Genomic DNA, 18,014 nt, shown 5'->3' with positions numbered 1-18,014 from the left:
CATAAAAATGTCGCAACTATACGTAGTAAATTGATATTAATTATTTGACAAAAATAATATACTAATCTCGTTACTCATATTTGTATTATATTTTGTATATAGTTATGAACTCCTGTCGGGTACATCCACACTCATACATGCATGAATATAATAATATAATATAATATAATACATATATATTTTTAAATTTATAACGCTAAATGACAGTATTTTATACATTAACATACACAATTAAATACGATGAAAGTAAAAATAAATAATAATATTATAATTTTAAACGAAACAGTAAAACTAAACGTCTATTAGAGTTAGATTTTAAGGTAAAAACGGGTATTATTGATATGACGAAACATTTTGTGGAGTGTATGGTTATGTCCCGGCGGAAAGTCTAATATTTCAAAAATTGGTGATTTCCTAGGGTTAGACGGTTTAATTTTAAAAGGTTATATTTCTATTGCAGGTGGCATGTGCTGGGCATCAATGGGTAAAAATGGTCTGTGCAAAGACTTGTTGGCTGAACGCTTGACGAAAGAGCAGTGCTGCAAGTTGGGAGGTAGTTCCGTTTCCACATCCTGGAGCCCAACAGACTTGGACCCCGGAGCGCTGTTTTTCTGGCGCGTCTTGGGCGATGGCGTGCCATGTGCAAAGTGCAAAGGTAATATATAATTACAAATTACAACTAACCACCGAATTGTTTAATACCTACCATACATACATTTTTTATGGTTTTATTATTATTATTATTTAAGCATCCATATAACACATATTAAATATAATAAATATATAAATAAAAATATAAAAATATATATAATATATTAAATTAATATTGTATCTATACTGCAATAATTTATACATTTCAATCTGTTTTAAATATTGTGTTTATTATTATTATTAAATTATGTACTGTTATAATACATCAACTATTCACTAAAATACTAATTTCTAGTAATAACTAATAATTGGTAATACAGATGAAAAATAAATATCTTTATTACGTATTTGCTGGTTATTTAACAAATTAATAACTCGATTTTTCATTAAATTATAGAACCAAAAATAGGCTTAAAACGTTAAAACCTGCTCTACAGTTTACTATTTTATTAAAAAAAAAATAAGATAATCAGATGTGTAATGTCACAGAACATGTGTGACAAAAATTTCCATTTTCATACTTATATGTATAGATTATTTATTAAAATCGTTAAAATATAATATAATGTGGGGCCTTAAATTGTACGTAGTATAACAGTCGAGAATATAAAGTTAATAGATTATACGAGTAATAGCATTACACTTTTGTGAAGATAAAATAAAAATAAAGAAACGACCGATTATATTTCAAAATGTAAAATATTCATTTACCGAGATTTTTTTTTAAAATATAATATTACAGTTTACCTACAATATATTAATATATATTTATTATATATTTTTTTTTCGTTTGGTATAATTATATTTTATCTTTACAATTGAATAACTTTACTGCCCTGATTAGTGATTATAAAATACTAATGATGCTACATAAAAAAGTTAGGTAGGCTATATAAGCTGAATATAGCTGCCGGTTTTTTTTTTGTGATATATTATATTATATTCATTAACTCATTCGTCTTAAAATTTAGAAATAATTTACTTCCCTCATCTATAACTGTTGTATTAAAATTACGATCTACCGTCGGAAAATAATTGTTTGTGTTCCGTTATTCTGTAAAATAATAATGCACTGTAAACTAATCCGTGACTTAAAATTAAAACAAACTTCGCATGTACTTTGCACAGGATCTTGCACGGACGTGGAATGTGTTCCTGGCAAGAAATGCGTTATGCGGTCCGGCACGCCAAAGTGCATCTGTTCACCCAACTGCAAGCAACGCGACGGATTTACTGTCAAGGGTCCGGTGTGCGGTACGGATGGCGTTTCATACAAGTCACACTGCCGACTGAAAAAGAGATCGTGTCGCACCAGAGACCAATCGTTGTTAGTCGACTACCACGGCCTGTGTCAGAGTAAGTAGTTCAATAATAAAATATATAGGTACGTGCAGTGTATTTTTTTTTGTGTGTAATAAAAATAATTGTTTATTTCGAGTAAAATTTTTAAAATTGATTTTAAGATTTAAATGATTTAATCTCTGTATATGGGTTTATACAAGTGGTTATTTTTATACAATAATTATCATTACATACTTTTCTGCAGGTTCATGCAATAAAGTCACCTGCCCAGGAGGCAAATACTGTCTACAAGACCAGAACCTAATGCCACACTGCGTCAAGTGTGCCACTTTCTGTCCTCCAGGCATGTCGCCGTCTAGGCTTGTGTGTGGATCCGATGGCAGGACATACCAAAGCGCGTGTCATCTGCGTGAAGCCGCCTGCCGGATGGGAAAGGCCATACCAATAGCTTACAAAGGACTTTGCAAGAGTGAGTAGCAATACAAAATCATAATAATATATACAAAACATAATTTATCAAGTTGTAGATAATAATATAGGAGTATAAGAATGGTCATCACTCATCAATAATGTTGTGCGTTACTAAACCTGCAGCTGGGACTGCATCCAAGTCTTGTAGTAGGTATTATTGCAACACCCGTTGATTATTTCATAACCGATACTTGGGTACTTTTACTAAATTTGGTCTGGTCGTTTCTAGTAGTCGGTGGTGATCTCCGGTTTTAATTGAAAATATTTAGCTTCGATTCCATTTTCCAACATTTTTAGAGGTTATAAGGGTTCCAGAACTGGTTGTTTTATATTTTATTTCGGTCACTGCTCTATACCACGAGTATATTGACAAATAAATCATATCCACTGTGGCGCGAATATTATTATTGTATCTTACATCATTCAAAATAGATGTATAGCTAGATCACCGTCGACTTCAAATTGCTTAAAATACGAACCGTTTGCATCTCGCTGTCGAAAAATAAGACGTTACGTATATATACGACGTATTATTATGTTATATACATTTTAGTGTTCGAACACACCCGACGCCGCCGGCAGAGACCATAATATAATGTCTATACCGTATAATAATATTAGGGAGTAGTGTTTTTTTCTTTTACTGTTCGCAACGATAAGTATACATACTTACATATATATAATGCGGTCTATCGTCGCCAATCTCCGAGTCGTAAACGACGGTCCGCACTCCGCCGCAGTGTACGATAATATAATTACGACGTAGTCGTATATATTACACGCGGAGCACTGCAATAATATGCATAATACGCGTATATAGGTACAACACGCAAACATCATAATATTATTATTATCATATCGTGAGAATTCGGTCGTATCATAATATTAATATCACAAGCTCGCCGACGGGCGCGCATGGGAGATATATTATAAATGTTCATATTTCATATTATATACGTCGGTATACATAATGTGACCTATGCCGCGCCCTGTAGACGGTATACGATATATACACGTATATACTATATAATATACTATATATATATATGTATATATATATACATGCACATGGCTATATAGCGATACAGTACATTTCGGCACAAATAGCGTTATTAGCAGGTAGATATTAGGCTGCAGGTATATACATAACGTATATATATATACTTGTAATATACACACCGGTACTGCACTAAAACGAAATAAAAATTTAAAAAAAAAAACGAATTTGGTATCGGCTTGGATTTATTACCGAATCGCACTTGTATACGTGCACGGGCGCGCTAATAATAATTACGTTTCACCGCGCAGCTTCTCCTCCCCGGGCGAGAACGTACCATATTATATATATGCAAGCATACTTTATTATTGTTATTGCGGCGGCAGCAGCAACAGCAGCAGCAGCAGCAGCAGCAACAGCAGACTATGTACGCATTTTATATGGACGTTTTTATAGTGCTGCGGCGGCTGCGATATTATTATTATTATTATTATTATTATTGTATTATTATATGTGTGTGTGCACAACAACACTGTATTATATATACCAGTCGGTTTCATTAAGCCGTCTAGACGCTCCGGTGCAGCAACAAAAAAGCGCGCGCACACCGTCGTCGTCGACCGTCGTGGCGTTTACTACCCATCAAAACTTGCCCCGTTTTATAAAATACACACACACGCACACATACTCAAATATACGTGTGTGTGTGAGGTATATATTTTAATATCGCTTAAGTATTATAATAAACACGACTCGCGCCAACCCCGCCGCCGCAGTCGCCTATATTACCCGCCGCTGTCGTCGCCGCGCCGCCACCTGTTTTTTCGCAGACTATAATATATACCGCTTATACGCGCGTGTGTACATGCGTGTGAAGTATATTACGAAGCTGTTGTTTTTCGTTTTCGGTCGTTGTTGTGTAATAAATTAATTTCGTCGAAGAGTCGATGTATAAGTGCATAATAATAATATAATATGTATAAACATATTCAGCTGTATCACAGTACATAGTATATACATTTTTATATTATTATAGATGCACTGACACCGACGATGTTTATTACATACGACGTAATTTTGGCTGCATAGCGGTCGTCGACGGCCAACCGTTGTTCCGTCGTCGATCGTAATTTCTCTACGATTACAATACTTAATACTATATGTCATATTATACTTGAATTTTGGACGTATGCGCCACATCCCTGATTTCAATGTTGCAGTGTACTACTTTGACTTATTTTATATTATATATGTCTTGGTTAAAATACATTTGATAATAAACGTTTCAAATTGTGTATACGACAAGTGCAGTGTTGATTTATCAAAAATAAGTAGGTTGTCTTGAAAATAAATTACGTGTTCTACTTGCTAATATATATTACTTTATAAAAGTTTATAATTTCTCCTTAGAAAACTTAGGAATACGAGTATTTGAAATATCTTCTTTCTAAAATGCAAAATAAATAGATTTTTAATCTACATATATTAACATGCTACTGCTTAAAACCTTTATCTCTTTGTAGTTCGTATTATTCTGAAATGTACAGTTTTCCAAACAAGAAAACAAAACACAATAATGCTTTTGCTTAGAATCTTTAAGTTATAACTTGTAACACGTAACAAAAACAACTTTATACTAGTGGGTCTTCAAATGTGATTTTAAGCAGAAATCTTATTGTATTTATAGGGGACTTTAAATATTTATGAAATTCGTTAACCTTTATTGTAACCCCCAAATTGTAGTCATAATAAATAATTAATAATGTTCAATATTTATATTAATTTAATAACAGTTATAATCAAATAATCAAAATATCACGATGCGTATTAATTCCGAAAGACACAATATATACCATTAAAACATAATGTATTATGCACTATACTACTGCACGTTTGCACTTAGAGAATTATTTACCAAAGGATTAAGATATCAACATATATAATATTACAGTATACGATGCGATTATGTTGTTATAATGCTATTATTCGCGCGTATTCAACCTGCATTATGCTCTCCAATCTCTCTGATAAAATATTAAAATTTAGTCAATTTATTTCGGTATTCAAGACAAAAGATCAAACTAAAAATTATTATCCTAATATTATTCAGGATGATTCATCGAACATATTGTTCACTCTCTTCCGTTTTTATTAATTAATTATTTATTAAAATTCCGATTTTTAAATTTTTAAATATACTTTAGGACCATATTTTCAAGTTTTCTATAGATTTTTACTATTTACAACTACTTAAGGAAGGTCTTGTGGCAATACAAACTTTTGTTTTTCAAACTAGAATCAATTTTAATGAACATTTTTATTGGGTTATTGGGTACCGATATTGAATATCGATTTACCTAATTCAAAATTCGAACAAGTAGTTTTTCAGTTATTAATTAGTTTATTCGAAAGAAGTTCTTAAAAATTATTTTAAAATTATATAAAACAGATGTAATATTGTATCTGGTATTAATTATAATTGGGAAATTTTTACAAACTGTTCATTTTTATTAATTAATAAAACTTTTATCTCATCTACTTATTCCCAAGATCCTTAAAACCTATTATTTTTAGTAAATCAAAATGAATAGCTCAAAAACTAAATTTTGAAATTATTCAATAGATTAATTTTAATTTCGATAGTCAACATTTTCAAAAACATAATAATTTAAAGTAGTAAAGATGAATTCTCATTTAGAAAAAAGAAGTTTGTATCTTTATGGGACATTACTTCAGAAGTAGATACAAAACAATCTCAAGAATTTGAAAATATGATCTTAAGTATGTTTAAAAATTCTAATAATCAGATTTTGAATAACTGCATTATTGAAGATCGTGCTTAAACAATTATTCTGTACAAAAAATATACATTGTACAACTATGAATTATTATACAACAAGTATTAAATACATATTAATTATAGTTATTGTCAAGTCACCTTCTGCTCATTTGAAGATGATCTTCACATTTAACATTGAGTTTTTATTTACATCATAAAATTTCCTGTAGATTGTATCACTGCAATGTCATGTTTTACTCCAACATCCGTTTCAAGTTTTTTTTTCCAAAAATCCAATTACTAAAATAGTCCTGTGTCCTATATGTGTAGGTAAAATCATCAGTAATATTACGAGTTTTAAGGTAGTATATATTATATAAAAATTACAAACGGCTGGTCATCTGGTCCTATAATAATTTGTTTCCGCCAACTATATTGTCATGCAACGATGACGATACTGCATAGGTATATTATAATTCAACGTTGATTTTTGAAATTTTTTGTTGCTATATGTGATTCCATCGCCTATTAGTCATTTTGAATACAACCGTTCATTTGGACATATTATATTTTATACAATATGGGATGGCCATTACATTTATAAATTAAAAATGTTATTCATCGAAATTAATGATTTACATATAATCACAATAACTGTTATGTTTTTCGGTTTTCCTGCCAACATATAATAGAGGTATAATATCTAGACGATAGGATGTCAACATGTATATACGGTTGACTATACTATCTGCTTAACGTGAAATGTTAATACAATATTAAGTCTCTTTAGGGCCGGACTGGAAGGGTTTCGACCCACTATTCTCTGTATGCAATCGGTTCATTTTCCCACATTTAACGGCCCAACTTAAACTAAAAAAATATTACATTTTTCTCAATATAGTATTTCTACCTTTACCAACATTTTATAAGAATTAGGATTTAGGAACTTTTCTGTGTTGATTACAAAGAAAATGTAAAATATATTAATACATAGGTATACATCAGTAACACCAAGTAACAGTATGACAAATTAAATCTTATAATTATATATTTATGTAATTATGTGTACAATAATAATATAGATAAAGTATGAGATGAGTTTTTAATAATGTCCAATATATCTTCAAACCTTAAATCATTTAATATTTCTTTTTCTACAGACATTAATAAAAAAGTATCCAAGCGATCATTAGATAATGATCAAGCGCGTAGACGATTATTGATAATTTTTAATTTGCTAAATACTCGTTAACAATTAACCTGAGTGGCCGAGTCACAATATTTCCACAGACTGACCGTCTCTTCCTTCTAAATATTATATATTGTTTTAATAATTTATTATTACTTATATACTACCTGTATAGTTGAAGAAAATTCATCAAATGAACGTTATCGTTATGTCGGAAATAGATAATGTCTAACTTAAAATAGTTTACAGTATGTGTTCAAATTCAAAAAATGTAGTATCTAATAGTTATGAATTGTTATACTTCTTGTACATTTGTACGTAAAAAGTTTACTTACTCGTATAGTCGCGTATGACTGTTTAAAATATAAATATATGCATTCTGTAATTAATACGCAATGAAAATCATTGTACATAATAAATAATAATATATTGAAATGCGCTGACAGAAAAACCTATATCAATTCAGTTTTCTAATACTTCGACATTTTATTTAATTTAATACAAAGGAACATAAACTCACGCACGGCTCGTTGTATAATGCTATTATAGTGTATTATTATATACATGTCTCATATAAATATTGTTATATTAACCATTGACTGATGTTTTTTTAAATAAATTATGTGTATCTCAGTTAAATTAATGTTTCGGCAACTTTTCCTATCTTTACGAATATCAGTGTTTTCCTATTAGGATCATCCCTATATATGTAAATTTAAAGTTTGTAAGGGAGAGAGAATGAAAAGAAATTTTAAATTAATACCTATAGCAATATAGGTAGGTATATACTTGTACTTAATAGTTAATATAAATTCAACATATTCAAGAAATAAAAATTATATTAAATCAAAATTGTAATTTAAAAAAACAAAACAAAGTCTAGTTTGAGATCTGAGTCATAAATACCTTTATTTTGTATGAATCGAAAGAAATTATTTTTAAAAAGTAATATGTGATAATGTGAATTGTAATATAGTAATAACTAATAATTAGTAATCATATATAATTAATAAGTATAATGAGTAACACTTGGAAAAAAATTAAAGATACTTTTTTTTAAATTTGAATGCCTACAATACATGGGCCTGCTGGCTAACTGCCAATGCATTAGACAATCAGCCTTATCTTTAAATTTCTGAAGTATATACATCATACACACGTTTTCATGCTCATCTTGAAAGCACTAAATTTGGTTAATCGTTTATGATATATTACAGTTTAAAATCAAGTTTTCAAATCGGTAACTCGATGAGTTTTTCAAAGATAATTTTCCATGCTATTAAACATCTAAAATGGGATGGGTGGGCGACTGTACTTTCAAACCCATTACTTCCTCGCTCTCCCTTCCTCTCTGATCGCAACGACTGATTATAAGATTTGACTCACGTGTATCGCAGCGTTAATTTTCAACGATCATACAATATGTATATAAAATAGAATATTTTTAAGTGTTGCAGCGGTGGTTGGGGGGGAGGAAGGAATTCAAGTTGGAGATTTACTCGCGAGTTACGGGCAACGTTAAGCGTAATACCGGAGTTATTTATTATTATTATTATTATTGTTGTTGTTATATTATTACTTATAAGTGTTATAGTACTATTACTATTATATATGCACGGGTAATGACTCGTAATAGCCGCGCTGCAGTTGACCGCCATCCAAGAGTTAAATTTAACGCCGTCCGCCGCCGCGGCGTATGTGCTCGACGACTTCCTATATAATAACAACATTATATTATTACATTGTATTATAATATTATTATACATCCCCGACGTATTACCATAACCGGCGCGCGGCGGAGGCGTAGGTGGACGGCGGACGGCGCCGACAAGAAGTAGTGCGGTTGTGGCGGTGGCGGTGGGTGTATAATATAAAGTACCTACGGCGGGCGGCGCGACGCGTAAAAACTAAAAAACTCTGACCCGGACTCTTGTATTTTGATGCCGTTAAACTGATGGAAGGAACGGACCCATCGACATTTTTAATAGCGTGTACGCGTAGTCTGTCTCGTCCGGGAGAAACGGCAATTATTACTGTCGTTATTATAATATTATTATTATTATTGTTCGGATATTACTTTTAATACATTATAATATTATGTGTATACCTACGCGCGTATATATAATGTATTATTATAGTATACACCTTACAAGACTGCGCGGCGATGACGACTCGTTCGAGTCGTTCCGCGTGCAGATAACGCGCGTACGTTATTATTATTATCGTTATTAGGAGGTATGTATACGCACACTCCGTACACACGAAACATTGTAGTGAGGCGATTTTTTTTCAACTGCGATTTGTTATTGTTATATATTGTTGTATAACGTAAGTCAGCCGCGCCGATCGACGTCTCGTTTACCGGTCGTCGTCTCCGTGAAAAATATAATAATTATTGGACAGTATAATACTTGCGCACAACGTATGCGTAGCCATACGTTATTGACCTCGGGGAATTTTAACGCGTCGGAGCGAGTAAATGCAAAAAAATAATAGGTAGTCAATAAGCCACTCTACACACAAACTGGGCAATAAAACGCTACAATTATTGCGGGCATCGGGTTGGGTATAGGTATAGGTATTTTAGTAATCACTCGATAAACTCGTGTCCAGTTTAAGTGCGTTGGTTTTAAGATGTTACGAACCGCTGAGTATTTGCATGAGTCGACTACACCTTGTATATTATACGACTATACCTTGGTCACCTGAATGTGAAATTCTCAAACACGAATGAAACAAATATTTAGTGTTTGGCGATAATTATCATAGTGACGTTTTTGAGAAATACTACTGCATGCAGTAGCAATGAGTATAATATGATCATATATTATAGCAGTTGTCATACATTTTGACGTTGCTACTTTTTTTTGGTAGCTAAAACTATACATCCGTCAAAACTCAAAATACTTCGTATACATAATTATATATCTACGTTGTTTACGGTTATTTAATATATGAAGCGCTCACTACACGACAATAATATATTAATATGTGTATTTTTTTTTAACACGATGACACTGCCAGAAACCCGTCATTTTTCTTAAAACAATAAATCAAATATAACTTTTACTACAACACATTTTCTATAATATATGCGTTGATGATACGCCAAAACCGTATCCCGTCATCTTATTCATCACTAAAAAAAGTAACCAGATTTAAAATAATATTTTAATTGTTGACTCCTTGCATATTATTATGTCTGTTAGTTAAGTTCCAGATCTGTATATTATTACTGTATATATTAATCCAATAACAATAATAATTATAATTTTAGGCGTTCGAGAGATTTTTTCATGAATATAATAATGTTATATACAAATATAAGCAGTGGTGTATTTAGGGGGGGCTAGAAGGCCAGAGAGGGTGATCGCCCTGAGCGTCATTTTTATACGGGCGGCATCTGCAGGTTTTTACATAACCCATCTTCTGGTAATGAACAATAATATAAATTGGTTAATATATAAATATTTTTATCAATAATATTCTAAGATTATAATACTTGGCACTGCACGAATTGAGTAAAAGAAAAATTGCATATAACCTAGTAAATGAAATTTTTTCATTCTTCTTTAATATACCCGAACTAAGTATTAGTGAAGTTAGAGAAAAATCTGAATAGTTAAGAGAACGTTATACCAAAATGTGTTGTTCTGTCTTACATAATACATATTATATACAATATGGAAAATTTTCGTTCAGCAGAATTAATTTTGTGTTATTAACTTTAATATTTAAGTAAATTTACCTATTATCAAATTTAAAGGTAAGAATATTGTCTAGGAAATATCATTTGCTTTATTAATTTGCTATTATTAATATAACAATTTTAAAGTCAGTTATGAACATTTTAAATTTGTAATATTTTACATTTTTACATAGCTATAACTCACTTTAAAATAATAATATCAATAGCATATTATATGTTCTAAATAATATTTTTACCTTTAAGTTTAATAATAGTTAAATTGACTCTTATATAAAAGCTAACATAAAATGTGTTCTGCTGAACGCAAATTTGCTATGATGTACGTTAGTAAGACAGAAATAACACGTGCGGATATATAACGTCTTCTTGAAAACACTATTCAACGGATCTGAATTTATTATTTCCAAACGAATGTATATACACTTTCATAGTTATTTACTTACTTTACCTAAGAAACATTTGCCAAAATAAATTATAGATATGTGTCTAACACACAAAAATGAAGGATTGAAGACATACATGTATGTAAATATTGTTCTAAGAATATATCTATGTTGTACCGTATCAAACTGCTCTTCAGAGATATCATTTAGTGAATTAAAACGAATTAAAAATTATTTGCAGTCGAGGATAACTGATGAATGACTAAACAGTATCGCTATATTAAATATTGAATCAGACATTACAAAAAGTTTAGAATATGATGGCATAATCAATGAGTTAGTTCATCTTAAGCTCACAAAAAAAAAAAGTAAACTGTAAATATTTATTGTTTTGTAATTAGTAGATAATAAATAAATCTACTTTATATTAATTGTGACTAATTTATAAAGATGACATAATGTTTAAACACTTTAAAGTTTAAAATCTGCTTTCTTTTTAAACTAACTTTCGTTTAACTCCATGTGGAAACAAGTTCTTTTAATTATTTGATGTATAAAGCCCCAAGTGTAATTGTTATTCAAATGTATTGCAGTATGTGAATGTAGACAAATAAACTGAGATATTTATTTTTTTCATTGTTATATAACCATCAATAAACCATTTAACTCCTTAGTCACTCTTATGGAATGAATATGGAAGAGTAATTTTATCTAACGACTAAAAATTGTTTAATGGAAACTTTTGATTTAATAGTCAATTTTCCATCAAGGATTAAAAAAGTGAATACATTAAACAAATATGATAGAAAGTAACAAAAAGAATAACGATAACGGGTGGTCACCGGAAAGTAAGTTCCGGTGTGCTCGGTAGGAGAAAAGTCATATTTTTGGAAGATGAGAGGAAAAAAACATTAACACCCGGGCGCCAAATTTCTGAAAACGTCTCTGGACATAAATAACAACTTAATTTATATTTGAAGTAATATGTCTGTGCCTCCTTCATCTTTTTGACTTTTTCGTATTTTACTATTATACACATATATGATGCAATGCGTATGCAGTGTGGTAATAACTCAAGTATGTGTTTCTATGTTTCTATATTAGAATCTGCCACGTGTGCCACGGTAAGCTGCAAGAGCGGTCAAAAATGTCTGGTCGAGAAAAAGACCGGACGTCCAAGGTGTGTGACGTGCAACCTATCGTGCCCAGACCCGGAAACTTCGGGAAAGCGTAAGGATACGAGCGGGAAGGTGTGCGGTAGCAACGATAAGACATACCACTCTTGGTGTCAAATGTTCATGGATGCATGCGCCACGGGTGTAGTGATCGAGACCAAGGCATCGGGACCGTGTCCAGAAGGCGAAACGGGTAAGTTCTCGACTCATATATTTCCAACATTTTCATCATACAGCAATCAGCATCATAATAACTAATACCTAAGTAATAAGACACTACGATGATTATTTTAAAATTTATAAATATATTGCAGTACCTTCGGTTAGGTCCACATGTAACTTACTATATTATGATAGGGTCCACTGCTCAACCGGAAGCTGTATGCTAAAAGGCGTGAGAAGAGTTAAAGTTAAAACAATATAAGACAAAGACATAAGTGGAGGAAATAATATTACATCTAATAAAAATGGACACGATAATGTATAATAAATGATCATCAAACCGTCGATTTTTGTTATTTATGGCAAAGCTTTATATCTACTGATATTATGATGATATTAATTATTAAATTGTTAAATCGTCGAGCTACTGAATATGGGTATAATTCTGTAGAAATGAATTATTCACTTAACCCCGCCACCACCGAAAAAGTTCTAAATGTATTCGTTTTACTCTCCACACGATCACACCAGTTCCCACGTACTATAGGCATATTATGTTATGCATATATCGTCATACGAGGATTACGATAAGTCTAATTATTAATCGTTTCCTTTCCATAATTTTGATGTTCTACAAACAATCTACGCATACTATGCATATATACGTAACATTTACCCATTTATTTGGTGTGTATTGAGTATAAATCAAGACGACAGCCAAAAGTGTAGTGCAACCGTAACTTAAGGGTTTACAGTATACAGATATATATTATGTATAGATAATATGTATATATTATAATCTATCCACCAAAACGGTATGATTTATTTATACACCATTATAGTCACTTACCGTGTCGTCTTGCATCTTAAATTTATTCACTTCCGGTCAGAGGCGTGTATTTTCAGACACAGACGAACCTTATACAGCGTACTCCTTCGAGGGGACGTTAAATATTTGTGAAACATTATACCTTAAGCTGCAGCCTGTAGCAGTCGATTAACCGCCGCTGGCAACCAGCGTTAGTATTATGGTGGGTGGTTAAGAGTTTAAGACTGTTAAGAGGACGGCACACCCGCACGTATTGTCTCCGTCTTACAATCGTAAAACATAGAACATTTGTGTTCAGCAGTTCCAATTTTGTCTAGTAACCTTTAATAATACATCAGTGATTTAAATTTGCTATGTTGTACATTTGTAAGATGGGAACACACATACAGGTGTTGCGTCCTCTTAAGATTCGTACTTACACCGAACTATATACAATGTATTATGATAAATAATTATACATTTCTCGTCTACACACAACTTATAATAATATAATATTATTAGACATAGAATTTATATTCTGCGCCATAATTTACTTGTCTTTACTTGTTACTGCCGAACGAATGGTTCGCACATAACAAAAAATTTTAAACAAATAGCATATATTCAACCATCTGAAATATAAAAATTTGATGTTGTAAATTTAGTCATTTTTATAGCCAATATAATATATATATAGTGTGATTAGTTTTTTTAAGTAGGTAATATTATATTTATTTTCATGGCCGAATTACGTTGAACTGAATCAACTCTTTTGACAAGCTAGCTAAGGGACACCTTATTAATATACATAATATTCGTAGAATAGCATAGCATTTCAAATGATTAACTCTTTTGATATACACATGCAACGAAGAATTTTTATTTTAATATTTATATTGCTATTATAATAATTAATAACATCACTTATTTTATAATATACTTGGGTAAACACTTTTTTTTTAAATCAACTTAATAATAACAATGGAACTAAAATCAAAATTGAATAAATGAGAACCATTTCAATAATCGAATTTAAATGTTTATAAATGAACAGTTCGCAACGAACAGAATTCTATATTATTAATATTATTATTGTTATTATTCGACAATAGTAATATTTTTATAAAATATTTAGAACTGTTCAATACGACATTAAATTAAAAAAAGAGTTTAACATTATAAATTTAAAGGTTTGAATGATCTTAATTTAGTCAAATTTGATTTTAGGACCATAAAGTTACTAAGTCAAATAATTGAAAATAAATAAGCCTAAAGATTGATTATATACAAAATATAAGTAGTTACTAACCAATAACTAATAAGTACTTATTGTTATTTTAAAAAGTATAACTTTTACTGGCTTCGTACCATCGTACCCAACAAAATCCGGCTGAAGACTTTATTGTCACTGCTCTTCCTTAAAAAAAAAACCATAATGTATTATGTGTAATATAAATATATTTATATATAATGTATTTTAATGTTTGTCGTTCATACCATAATCATTGAAGTACATTGATTATTTTATATCATACTCTGACATTTTGATCATAATTTCGTTTCTTATCAATATTATTTAATTATATATTTTTTTATTTTAATATAAGTAGTTTTATATATTGCTTATTTCGAAAGTTGTTTTATTCATCTATTGGTTGTAAAATGGTTTAAATCGGTCCTTTTTAAGGGGTTTAGTATAGGCAATATATTAAGTTAATTTATCTATTCATGATAAAACTTCTCAAGACAAACACTGAAACACTTGACACTTCTTACCGTTGCCGATTACAGGAAATAATTTATAATTTAGTTTGTCCGTAGTATACTTCATAAGCCGCACATAAAATCATACTAATTAATTGAATTATGAACAAATTGTATAAGTATATTTTTCTTTAAATAACTAATATATAAGGGTTAATAGAATACCAGTTGTGTGGCTCTATCACCGGATAGTCTCTCATACCGTTCATATCAATTGTATCATAATATTTTCATAATTATGCTATATATGAATAGATTGTTATTTTTTTTTAAATATACATCATATATACCTCCTAATATACTATGATTGCGTATTTCTATAGTTTATACCTTTTAACGAACTAACTACCCGCAACAGCTGTTCAACTGCTTTTAGTTTGCTTCAATTGATACTTAACAAAATTTAATTTATTATAATAATATTTTTTTTTCTAGAAGTATTCAACGGCAATTGGAATTACGTGAACGCATCCAACGTAGTCATCGATGGAATTTGAACGAGACAAATTGACTATCGAAACGTGATATGATTCCTTTAGAAAAATTTAATGCACAACATATAATATTATATACATACCTATAATAATTATACACACATATGCTAATATTAAAATATTATAATTTAATATATATTTTAGCGAAATTAAATTATCGATATTACATATATAATATCACGCGATTTATATACACACCTATATAATAATATTATACCTACTAAAAGTACAGTCACGTATAATACATTATTACCTATATATTTTAAGTACAATTATAACTGAAGTAGTATTATAATAATATATAATAATTTAATATCATACCCTGAAAGTATTTAAGTCCAGACTAAAACAATTATATTATAATATATTTATTAGACACTTTTGTAAAATATAACTATACCGGCTGTAATGCTATACATTATGCATACATTATGTTATTTAATATTATATTATATAATATTTTAATGATAAATATTATTTATTCAGAGTTTTATCGAATAAAAGTTACATTATTATTCGCGAGTTATCGTCACGAGATGACGGATACGACCCACATCAATATTATTGTAACATAATATAATATTATTACAGTCGGTAGAATAGTATTATTATAATAATTTATAATCTAATATAAGACTTAGAATTGATAGGTATGCGAATATTTGTATTTATATTTTCTTTTTTTGTCGAAGTTCTTATGAATCATTACATAAATTAACTTAACGAACTGTACAATGTACATAGGTCATAGATATATAATTATTATACTGTACATGTAGTTATATATAATACTATATATTATATATATATATTACATAGAACCTACTTAGAATTATATTGTATGTGTAACGTTTAACTATAAATTCATTTTAAGTAGTAAAGGTATTATTATGTATTTTACAAAAAAAACCAAACAAACAAATATACGTCAAAAATCAATATTATAGTTCTTTTCGATATACATTTATATATTTTTTTCTTTATTATATTATTATTAAATGTCTAGTCAAAATATTTTTTTAGACTCATACTTCATAGTAATTAGACCAATACATAATAAAGTGTTATTCATTAACCTTTATAGTTCTTCGAAATTTGTAGACAGGGATATTATTGGTTTGTTGTGTTGATATCAAAAATATGATTTTATTTCAGGTTAATTACACATCGATTAACGAAATATTTTCTGGAAAATATTTATATAATTATATGTATAGTCTATTAGTGCTTATAATTATTTTATCATGTAATACAGAAAATTATTGTACATCACATAATATTATATAAAATATTATAATACACCCGAATCGTAGTTTCAGGCTAGCTAGGTTAATATTGTATTAATTGTATCGTAAATCATATAAATTATTTCGATGTAGAAATTATTTTGAACCGATAGATACCAATTTAATAATATTATTACATGAAATTAATGTAATTTTTTATAAGATTCTGACTTCAAAAAAACTTGTTTAAAAAAGGGTGTTAGGCAAAAATGGGGGAGGGTTGTTATTTCGATTTTTTGAAAGGCGTCATCGATTTTCTAGGTTTAATATTGGTTAATGGTTAATCGAATATTATTACGGAAATTAGAAACTAAGTCTACGTTAACGACTTTTTAACCATATTATCCGAGAGATATTGAACAGAACTTTTAAACCCGATAGTTAGTCACATAACATTGTAATCACGTGTTTGATTTTAGCACCCGATATTTAGATAGATTAAATAGATATTCATCCAACATGCACATAATTCATCGGATGGTTCTAACCTAAAGTGCTTAATATTATTAACTTATTATGTGAAAATATAATGTTGATCAATTGCGAAACAATAATATTACTATTATTGTCTTGCTGTATATTAAAATAAATGAGAAAATGTAGATTTTCCTTGTCGTCAATTTACGACTTTACGAGTACAAAATACGCGAATATAATTTCAGTGAATTTATGATTAGGAAGTATAATCGTATTTATTATTTATTTATTTTCTTGGGTCTTGGTTCTAGTCTCTAGATCGTTGTATTCTGGTCGACATCCAAGATTCATCACACATACTATTATGCACGGAAAAACTAAAAACAGCTATGTCGGTATTCCCCTCCACTTATAGTAGAATTCATTT

At 29.8% G+C, this 18,014-nt stretch overlaps 1 protein-coding gene across 5 annotated transcripts in view; it reads left to right on the top strand.

Annotated features, from left to right (window-relative positions):
• Positions 1–16,845, top strand: part of LOC132921650 (follistatin-A) — a 79,747-nt gene extending 62,902 nt beyond the window's left edge. For 4 of the 5 annotated variants that reach the window (XM_060984793.1, XM_060984791.1, XM_060984792.1 and 1 more), the window contains exons 3-7: positions 461–655; positions 1,780–2,007; positions 2,198–2,422; positions 12,586–12,849; positions 15,826–16,845. In XM_060984793.1, the coding sequence (XP_060840776.1) occupies positions 461–655; positions 1,780–2,007; positions 2,198–2,422; positions 12,586–12,849; positions 15,826–15,887 (974 nt within the window). In that variant the 3' untranslated portion in view covers positions 15,888–16,845. The remainder of the gene's footprint in view (positions 1–460; positions 656–1,779; positions 2,008–2,197; positions 2,423–12,585; positions 12,850–15,825) is intronic. The other variant, XM_060984790.1, reaches the window with a different exon arrangement.
• Positions 16,846–18,014: the final 1,169 nt, after the last annotated feature.

The sequence above is a fragment of the Rhopalosiphum padi genome, chromosome 2, assembly GCF_020882245.1.
Source record: "Rhopalosiphum padi isolate XX-2018 chromosome 2, ASM2088224v1, whole genome shotgun sequence".
NCBI lineage: Eukaryota > Metazoa > Arthropoda > Insecta > Hemiptera > Aphididae > Rhopalosiphum > Rhopalosiphum padi.
Note: the sequence above shows the minus strand (reverse complement) of the source record. Positions and strands in the feature narration are given on the sequence as shown.